The following is a 9,842-nucleotide window of genomic DNA, read 5'->3' as shown; positions in this document are numbered from 1 at the left end:
TGAACAAGACCCCGACATACTTAAATCCTCCACCTTGGGGCAAAGACTCTCCTCCGACCCGGAGAGGGCAAGCCACCCTTTTCCGACTGAGCACCATGGCCTCAGACTTAGAGGGTCTGATCCTCATCCATACTTTATAAAGGGTTTTAGTAACGTGTGCAATAACTGAAAAGCAGATTTAATGAATTAACGATTTAAATCAGCTATAACGGTTAAAACCGGAGCGTCTCTGTGGCTATTTTCAGCCGTAAATCAACACCCCCTCCAGTTTTAATACAATAACACAGTGTGGAATATTCAAATGAATTATTTTAAAGGTAAGTATATAAATAAATATTCCAGTTTTCATTACAACCTGCCGTTTGGAAACAATAAAACTGAGTGTTCTGTCAGTCATGTGATTTATTATTTGACCAGTTGTAATAAAACATCTTTTACAGACTCATTAAATGTTAATGCAAAATCTTATTTATTGAAGTAGCTGCCTGATGAATGTGATGATAATGAAAGTTCTTTATTTCCTTTAGAGATGAAGTGAAGTAGAATCAGAGAGCTGCATCCTCCAAAAGATGTTTAATGTTAAACAGATCAAACAGGAAGTGATGAAACAGTTCTGTTGTTTTAATGATTTGTTGTTCATGTGTTTCCTAACTCCAGAGTTTTGTGTGTAACAGTTTTTCTTGTTGACCCTCTTTGATAGTCTCTGTGTCAGACAGGGTTCAGACCAGGTTCAGACGGTGCTGCAGGGTCCCTCGCTGTCCTCACTGTCCTCCCACAATCCTCCAGTGTTAATGGCTCCTACATGGTTAACACCTCTCTGCTGAGGCAGGCCGGGTCTGCAGAGATGGAACAGGTAACAATGATTCATTTATTATAAGTATTCTGTGTCTGATCCTCCAGCCTCAATGCGAGTAAAAGTTGAATGGGTGTCTTAATGGGTCCTGATGGAGGGTCTTACCTCAGGTTTTCTCTGCTCGGGTTGAAGTTCTGAAAGCTTTGCCTCGCTGCGGCTTGAATCGGGATGAAGCCTTGTCTGTTGTCTCTCTCTGGAGCTGAGTCCGCCTGAAGGACGTGAGGAGATGTTAGGAGAATATGGGGATCAGCTGATGGAAGAAGCATTAATCAGATGTTGTGTCTGGAAACTAAAGATTATGAATAAAACTGTACGGCACATTTAAAATTTTAATTTGACATATTTCATGCATCGTCTCCCTGACCAAGGCAGCAAGTACCCGGCTGAAAGCACCTGAAGTAACCACTGGGGGGCACCAAAGTTACACTTTTCAGATCCTATTGGCTTTATCTTATAGATCAGAGGTTCTCAAACTTTTGGAGCCAGGGACCCCTTACAAGTGAGAACATTGTCCAAGGACCCCCTCATAACTGTAACACAGATTAAACACATTAGTGATGTCATGATCCAAAGCTGCGGCTCTGAGAGTTGATGCTTTATAGTGGATCAGAAGAGCCGGCTCACATCCAGAGAGAGCCGGCTCCCAGTTTGTTCCTGTCCCTGCTTAGCTCTCTCAGTGCTCAGCCCCAGCTCTGCTCACAGCACAACTTTGTTTTGATTGGTCAGCATGGCGGCCATGCGGCCAATCACATGTGAGGATACAGGATCCAGGTGATGAAGGGGAGGCTGTGTATCGTGGCTTCATCTGTTCCTTCTGAGAGGGTTAGGGTTAGGGTTCTTCTCAAAGACCGGGCAAATACTCACTGAGAGGAGAAACCGGATCAGACCATCCAAGCTGAGGACATTAATAATGTTTGATCCAGTTTGGTTCTGGTTCTGTATGCTTGAGTTTGGTTCTGGTTCGGCTCTAGATTGGTTCGGTTCTGGTTCGCTTCTGGTTCTGTTTTGGTTCGGTTCTGGTTCGGTTCTGGTTCTGTTCTGGTTCGGCTCTGGTTCGGTTCTGGTTCGGCTCTGGTTCGGTTCGGTTCTGGTTCGGTTTTGGTTCGGTTCTGGTTCTGTTCTAGTTTGGTTCTGGTTCGGCTCTGGTTCGGTTCTGGTTTGGTTCTGGTTCGGTTCTGGTTCGGCTCTGGTTCGGTTCGGTTCTTGTTCGGTTCTTGTTCGATTCTTGTTCGGTTCTGGTTCTGTTCAGGTTCTGTTCAGGTTCTGTTCTGGTTCGGCTCTGGTTCGGTTCGGTTCTGGTTCGGCTCTGGTTCGGTTCCGGTTCGGCTCTGGTTCGGTTCGGTTCTGGTTCGGTTCTGGTTCGGCTCCGGTTCGGTTCTGGTTCGGTTCTGGTTCAGTTTGGTTCGGTTCTGGTTCGGTTCTGGTTCAGTTCTGATTCGGTTCTGGTTAGGTTTTGGTTCAGTTCTGGTTCGGTTTTGGTTTGGTTCTGGTTCCGGTTCTGTTATGGTTCTGTTTGCTTGAGTTTGGTTCTGCTTCTGGTTCTGGTTCTAACCCTAATCCTAATCCTAACCCTAACCCTAACCCTAACCCTAATCCTAACCCTAATCCTAACCCTAACCCTAATCCTAACCCTAATCTTAACCCGAACCCTAACCCTAATCCTAACCCTAACCCTAACCCTAACCCTAACTCTAACCCTAACCCTAACCCTAACCCTAACCCTAATCCTAACCCTAATCCTAACCCTAACCCTAATCCTAACCCTAACCCTAACCCTTACCCTAACCCTAATCCTAACCCTAACCCTAACCCTAACTCTAACCCTAACCCTAACCCTAACCCTAATCTTAACCCTAACCCTAACCCTAACTCTAACCCTAACCCTAACCCTAACCCTAATCTTAACCCTAACCCTAACCCTAACTCTAACCCTAACCCTAACCCTAATCTTAACTCTAACCCTAACCCTAATCTTAACCCTAACCCTAACTCTAACCCTAACCCTAATCTTAACCCTAACCCTAATCTTAACCCTAACTCTAACCCTAACCCTAACTCTAACCCTAACCCTAACCCTAATCTTAACCCTAACCCTAACCCTAACCCTAACTCTAACCCTAACCCTAACCCTAACCCTAATCTTAACCCTAACCCTAACCCTAACTCTAACCCTAATCCTAACCCTAATCTTAACCCGAACCCTAACCCTAATCTTAACCCTAACCCTAACCCTAACCCTAACCCTAATCTTAACTCTAACCCTAACCCTAATCTTAACCCTAACCCTAACTCTAACCCTAACCCTAATCTTAACCCTAACCCTAACCCTAATCCTAACCCTAACCCTAACCCTAACCCTAATCCTAACCCTAACCCTAACCCTAACCCTAATCCTAACCCTAACCCTAACCCTAACCCTAATCCTAACCCTAACCCTAATCTTAACCCTAACCCTAATCCTAACCCTAACCCTAACCCTAATCCTAACCCTAACCCTAACCCTAACCCTAATCCTAACCCTAACCCTAATCCTAACCCTAACCCTAACCCTAACCCTAATCCTAACCCTAACCCTAACCCTAACCCTAACCCTAATCCTAACCCTAACCCTAATCCTAACCCTAACCCTAACCCTAATCCTAACCCTAACCCTAATCCTAACCCTAACCCTAACCCTAATCCTAACCCTAACCCTAACCCTAACCCTAACCCTAATCCTAACCCTAACCCTAACCCTAACCCTAACCCTAATCCTAACCCTAACCCTAACCCTAATCCTAACCCTAACCCCTAACTCTAGGGTTAGGGTAAGAATGGTTTTGTAACCCCTGGGGGGTCTCAGGACCCCACTTTGAGAACAACTGTTCCAGGTGACTGCTGGGATTAACACATTGGTGATGCCACAGTTTGGAGTCTCTATGAGTTAACATCCACAAACTTTGAGTGAAAATATTACCATGAATAATAATAACATATAAACACATTAAAGAAGGATATTATGATATTTTTAAGCTTCATATTGTCCCTCTGATTGCTCCATAGCAGCTTTACATGATTACAGCTCAAAATATTCTTTACTGTTGTCAGACTAGTGTCTTTGAAAACCCTAATTTCAGCTACTGTCTCTTTAAGACCCATCAAGCATTCTGGAAGCCTCCTTCACTTTTGCCAAATGACAAACTTGTCCTTTAAAGGAGCTTCATCAACCGGTGATGTCTCAAATCTCATGTGACATGTGATTTTAAACAAGTTGTTCAGAGCAACTTCCTCTGACTGAGCTAAACCAGCCCCTCACTGTCAAAGGGTTCTGGTCCTTTAATAGATCAAGACTAGGTCAGAACATGTCCCTAAAGGTACACTAACTACCTGTTTGGACGGGTCGTCCCAGATGGGCCTGAAGGCACTTTTTGGATGAAGAGTAGGAGACCCCTTCCTGACGCTGACCAGCCTCTTCCCGTAGGAGCTGACGAGGCACGGCGTGGACCCCTCTGCACACGGCCCTGCTGTGTTCCTCAGAGGAGGGTGGGGGGTCAGTCTGGGGATCTGCCACCTCAGACACACCGTCCTCTCTCTGGGGGCGTCCCTCTGCTGCTGCTGCTGGCTGTACGAAGGCTTCAGCAGCACCGGCACCTGGCTGTCCTCTTCCTCCTCTTCCTCTTCCTCCTCCTCTTCATCTTCCCCGCTGTTGCTGCACATCACCTCCCTGCGCAGCGTGCCGTCAGGGCTGCAGGAGGTCACCGAGGAGTAGTCGAAGGCCGAGGTGTCGTCCTGGTCCGTCTCGCAGTCCTCCACGTGAGACGCCTCGAGCTCGCTGGTGCCCTTCCCTGTAGGATGGCTGAAGGTGCCCTGACCCGAGTCGCTGTTCTCCCCCCAGGCGGCGGCGTCAGGCGTGAGGAGGGAGCAGTAGGCGTGTCCACATTCGGCCCGGACCGGCTGGTTCTGGACCGTCCGATCCCTTCCACAGCCCTTCCTCCTCACCGGGCTGCAGGACCAGCACTCCAGACGCATGGAGTGACAGGCGTCGACCCCGTTGGTGAGGCCGGCAGCCTGCTGGTGGTCTCTGAGAGAGGAGGAGGAGGATGTTATATTATAGTATTGTCATGGTTTTGCAACAAATTGAAAGTAGTTCCTTTAATTCATGAGCTAAAGAAGGCAGAGCATGATGTCTGATTCTCTCTCTCCTGCTGTTCCACTTGCAGCCAGCAGAGGGTGACACTCACCTCTGAGCTGCAGCGTTGGACTCCTGCTGACACTCTCTGTTCTGCTGACTCCTCCTGCAACAGTTTGCAGACGATCCAGCAACGCCTGCATCAGGGCAGCTGCAGAGAACAAATGTGAAGGTTCATCACTGCGGTTATTAACGAGACAAAGATACAAACACATGATACTTAAAGATCTTCTCACCTTTGACCTGCTCCCTCGACTTCCTCCCATCGGACGTCCTCCTCCAGGATGGCGTGACAGCGAGACAAAGTGCTCCTCAGCGCTCGCTCGGCTCCAAGCAGGAGGCTGCAGTCAGGATGCTCTTTACCCGTCCACTGCAGCAAGTTCTGCAGAGAGAGGAGAGGACAAGTCAAAATAAAAGTAACCTTTGTTTTCATCTTTTAGTTACAGTCAAAACCTTAGAGAGAAGATCCAGAGCACAAAGTGGTGTCTTCAGATTCCTGTTTCCATAAAACCCCTTCATGTGTTGCAATAAATAAAGAACGAAGCAGCTAAGAGAGCAGTGGGAACAAGCAAAACTTAAACACTACACACTGCACCTTTAAATATAACACACTGCACCTTTAAATATAACACACTGCACCTTTAAATACTACACACTGTACCTTTAAATATAACACACTGCACCTTTAAATACTACACACTGTACCTTTAAATATAACACACTGTACCTTTAAATATAACACACTGTACCTTTAAATACTACACACTGTACCTTTAAATATAACACACTGCACCTTTAAATACTACACACTGTACCTTTAAATATAACACACTGTACCTTTAAATACTACACACTGTACCTTTAAATATAACACACTGCACCTTTAAATACTACACACTGCACCTTTAAATACTACACACTGTACCTTTAAATATAACACACTGTACCTTTAAATACTACACACTGTACCTTTAAATATAACACACTGCACCTTTAAATACTACACACTGTACCTTTAAATATAACACACTGCACCTTTAAATACTACACACTGTACCTTTAAATATAACACACTGTACCTTTAAATATAACACACTGTACCTTTAAATACTACACACTGTACCTTTAAATATAACACACTGCACCTTTAAATACTACACACTGTACCTTTAAATATAACACACTGTACCTTTAAATACTACACACTGTACCTTTAAATATAACACACTGCACCTTTAAATACTACACACTGTACCTTTAAATACTACACACTGCACCTTTAAATACTACACACTGTACCTTTAAATATAACACACTGCACCTTTAAATATAACACACTGCACCTTTAAATACTACACACTGTACCTTTAAATACTACACACTGTACCTTTAAATACTACACACTGTACCTTTAAGATAAATCCTTCAGAATCCATACGTTTCATGATCTGCTCTCTGATCTTGTTACCTCCGTCCGTATTGGACGTCACCCTAACCCCACCTCCTCCCCTTCAGGGTTCAAAGTGACCTCCCTCAGGCTGCTGACTCACCTGGATGTGACTCAGGTAGCTGTGGACTCTGGAGACGGGCGCCAACAGCAGAGAGAGCAGTTTCATTTCCTCCCTCTCCATCTGTCCGCTCTGCATTTTGTTGCTCTTCTCAGAATGATTCAGTCTGTTGAACTCCAGTGAGAGGAACGATGCCAGGGTGGTCGTGTATCCGAGGTACATGTCTGAAAACGCCGTCTGCAAGAATCCCAAACACACAGATCCCAAATCACCATCAGACTCCACTTTCTATAATAACTCAAAGAGCTTCATCCTACGTCGTTCTGTCCGATGAGCTGCACCAGGATGTCTCCAACCAGAGACTTCCAGTGTTCGGCGGAGAGGCGCTCCTGCAGGGTGTTTCTGAAGAGGAGGTGTCTCTGCAGCAGCTGCTCCAGGAACTTCAGGTACGTCTGACTGGAACACAACACAAACAGCAACAACATCAACACCAGAGAAGAATAGTCTGATTATGTGTTGTTTGATTTCTGGAGTTTGCAGGACTCACTACGGCTCAGCACTCGTCTGGTGAGCCGGCAGAGTCTTGTATTTCTCATACAGCTGGTTCAAAGCAGAGACGTACTCCCACTCTGAGTGCAGGAGCTGCATCGCCACCTGATGTCGAGCATCTGCACGAAGAAGGAGAGTGTTCAGCCTTTAAACTGTGTCTTTGTATTCAGCTCACAGGTGAACCCCTCACCCTCCTCACCTGTGCCTTCACTCAGCCCTGCTTTGAGGCCCTGCAGGAAGCAGTGCAGCAGCAGCTTTCCTCTGGACAGACAGGCGGATGGAGCAGACGGACACTGACTCCTCTCACATGAAGACGACGCCGACTCTGCAGGAGCGCTGCTGAGGACAGATGGTGAAATGTTTCTCTGCAGGTTTACAGCGTGCAGCTTTCACAACATCAATATACAGACACATCCAGTCCTACCTGTCTCTCTGTTTGGACGTGGAGGTCTTCAGGTCCTGCAGAGGTCTCTGTTTGTTGCTGTACAGCTGTAAGATCTGACACTGCATCACTCCAAGCTCCTCCTGCAGGACCGACAAGACGCTGAGTTTCATTTACACTGAGACAGGGTCTGAGTCTCTAAAAGTAGTATGGGAGGTAGAGCCTTTAGTTATCAGGCCCCTCTCCTTTGGAATCATCTACCAGTCACGGTCCGGGAGGCAGACACCCTCTCTACTTTTAAGAGTAGGCTTCAAACTTTCCTTTTTGATAAAGCTTATAGTTAGAGCTGGATCAGGCTTGGACCAGCTCTTAGTTATGCTGCCATAGGCTTAGACTGACACACTGGGATCCTGTCTTTCCCTCTCTCTCCTCTCTCTGCCTGTCTCTCACTTTAACTCTTCCTGTCCCATTAAAGTTACTAACCATAGACCTTTCTGGAGTCCCTGAGCTCCCTTGTCTCGTAGGTTCCTCTGGATCTCTGCTGCTGTGGACGTGGTCCAGACTCCAGCTGCTACAACTACTACTATCTGTCTCCCCACTATCATCTCTCTCTCTCTTCATCTCCCTCTATCCCTCTCTCCAACACGGTCTCAGCAGATGTGTGTCTAACATGAGTCTGGTCCTGCTGGAGGTTTCTGCCTGTTAAAGGAAGTTTGTCCTTGCCACTGTAACTTGCTAAATGCTGCAAAGTGCTCTGCTCATGGTGGATTAAGATGAGATCAGACAGAGTCCTGTCTGTAAGAGGGGACTGGATCTGATCCGGTCTTGATGTTGGGTCTTTGTTAATAATAGAACATAGAGTACGGTCTAGAGCTGTTCTTTAAACAGCATCATATCGATATTCCTCAGTCTTTAGTAGTTAATAGATTCGTCTCACCCTCAGTGACTCCACCAGAGTCTCCAGGCGATGAGCTTTCTTGTTGCAGCTCCTCCGGTTCTCCTCCAGCTCCTCCCTCAGGTACGTGTCTCCATGCTGGATCTGACTGAGCTCCAGGAGGGCGCTGGTGAAGCCCGTCTTCAGCTCCGACACCATGCATTGTAACTAAAACAAGAAGTACAAATCAAAGTCTCAACATCAGAGAGTTTATTCACCACCCACCACAGGAAGAGTCTGAATTAAAGGTGTACTGTCTCTTTAAAACACCAGGTAGGCTGATGAGGGAAGGCGCAGCATACCTTTGAGATTTCAGTGACAAGCTCGGCCTCCTGAGGCTTCATGACCTGCAGAGAGAGACACAAACAAAGCAGTTTGCAAACACTCTGATGTTCATGTACACAAACTGCAGCCTGCTAGCCTGCTTCATCTTCTTCACTGACGCACGATGAAGAGAGAGAGAAAAGAGAGAGGAGCATGCTCTCTTTGAGGGAGATAGAGTTGCATTCACACAAAAGAGACAAAAGACAAGTCAACCTGGATTCCTCCCAGTGAATGAACCTCTTCCTAACCCTCCCACGAGACAGGTTTAGTCATTTTTATCGTCTCCTCTCCTTCACATATCCCACATCAGATTTAAAGATGTTAAATCTGGACTAACTATCTGATCCAGGTGAAACGCCCCCCCCTGCCTGTACCCCTGTGTGTTTGAGGTACCTGCTCAGATGTTGTCCCTGCCAGCAGAACCTTCTGATAAGGAAGTGGCGAGCCAGCCAAAGAGCTCAGCCCTGCAGGGGAAACGGCTGCAGGAGCCAAGATCCCTCCTTATCGGTCTGCTGACAGAAGGACGGGCACAGATCAGCCAAATCAAATAAAGAATGAATAAAACTGAGCTTTATTTTTTTATGTAAAAACATCATATTGAATCATCTTTAGAAGGATCTCACTGAAGGTTGTTTTTATCACCTTGTTGGAGTGAACTGAGCAGAAAGCACTTTTTTATAGCAGGTAAACTGACGCACATGCTCCCCTCTTAAAAGCATCTTATCATCATTTTCAATAAACATAAATGTAGTTCAGACATTTGAAAGATTCCACAAATATTAAAAGTAAACATTGAGTTCTTCAGATAGATAAAGAAGCAGCTCTTACTCACCTTAGTGGAAGCTTTTCAGCGTCTCCTCTTCACACATCAGAGGAAAGAAAAAAGGTGAATCCTGTGAAATATCACTTGTAGCGTTTCCTCCTCTTCCTCCAGTTTTTCCTCTCTTGTGGACGATAAACTTGTTTTCCTTCATTAGCGTTGCCTGAAGGCGGAGGTCTCGTGCTGCTCTGTGTGCGGCTCCGTGGAGGCAGCAGATGTCCCGCGTGACGCTCAGAGAGCAGCTCTGTGATTTACTCTGGTGACTGAGTCAGGTATGAATCATGAAGATACCATCATGGAGACA

The 9,842-nt window shown here is 46.2% G+C and overlaps 1 protein-coding gene across 1 annotated transcript; it reads right to left on the bottom strand.

Annotated features, from left to right (window-relative positions):
• Positions 1–452: 452 nt before the first annotated feature.
• LOC117806401 lies at positions 453–9,210 on the bottom strand. The gene is made up of 13 exons (XM_034675334.1): positions 9,112–9,210; positions 8,697–8,741; positions 8,398–8,562; positions 7,503–7,603; positions 7,278–7,417; positions 7,077–7,197; positions 6,847–6,985; positions 6,572–6,766; positions 5,258–5,403; positions 5,074–5,172; positions 4,220–4,913; positions 959–1,062; positions 453–836 (listed from the first exon to the last, which is right to left on the bottom strand). The coding sequence occupies exons 2-13, from the start codon at positions 8,736–8,738 to the stop codon at positions 731–733; spliced, it is 2,052 nt and encodes a 683-aa protein (XP_034531225.1). The 5' UTR covers positions 8,739–8,741; positions 9,112–9,210; the 3' UTR covers positions 453–730.
• Positions 9,211–9,842: the final 632 nt, after the last annotated feature.

The sequence above is a fragment of the Notolabrus celidotus genome, chromosome 22, assembly GCF_009762535.1.
Source record: "Notolabrus celidotus isolate fNotCel1 chromosome 22, fNotCel1.pri, whole genome shotgun sequence".
Classification (NCBI taxonomy): domain Eukaryota; kingdom Metazoa; phylum Chordata; class Actinopteri; order Labriformes; family Labridae; genus Notolabrus; species Notolabrus celidotus.
Note: the sequence above shows the minus strand (reverse complement) of the source record. Positions and strands in the feature narration are given on the sequence as shown.

Coding starts and splice junctions, on each gene's coding strand:
- LOC117806401 (XM_034675334.1), bottom strand. CDS start 8,738: ATGAAGCCTCAGGAGGCCGAGCTTGTCACTGAAATCTCAAAG. Junction 8,563..8,696: donor TTGTCACTGAAATCTCAAAG/GTATGCTGCGCC, acceptor TTCTTGTTTTAG/TTACAATGCATGGTGTCGGA. Junction 837..958: donor CCGAGCAGAGAAAACCTGAG/GTAAGACCCTCC, acceptor CCATCTCTGCAG/ACCCGGCCTGCCTCAGCAGA.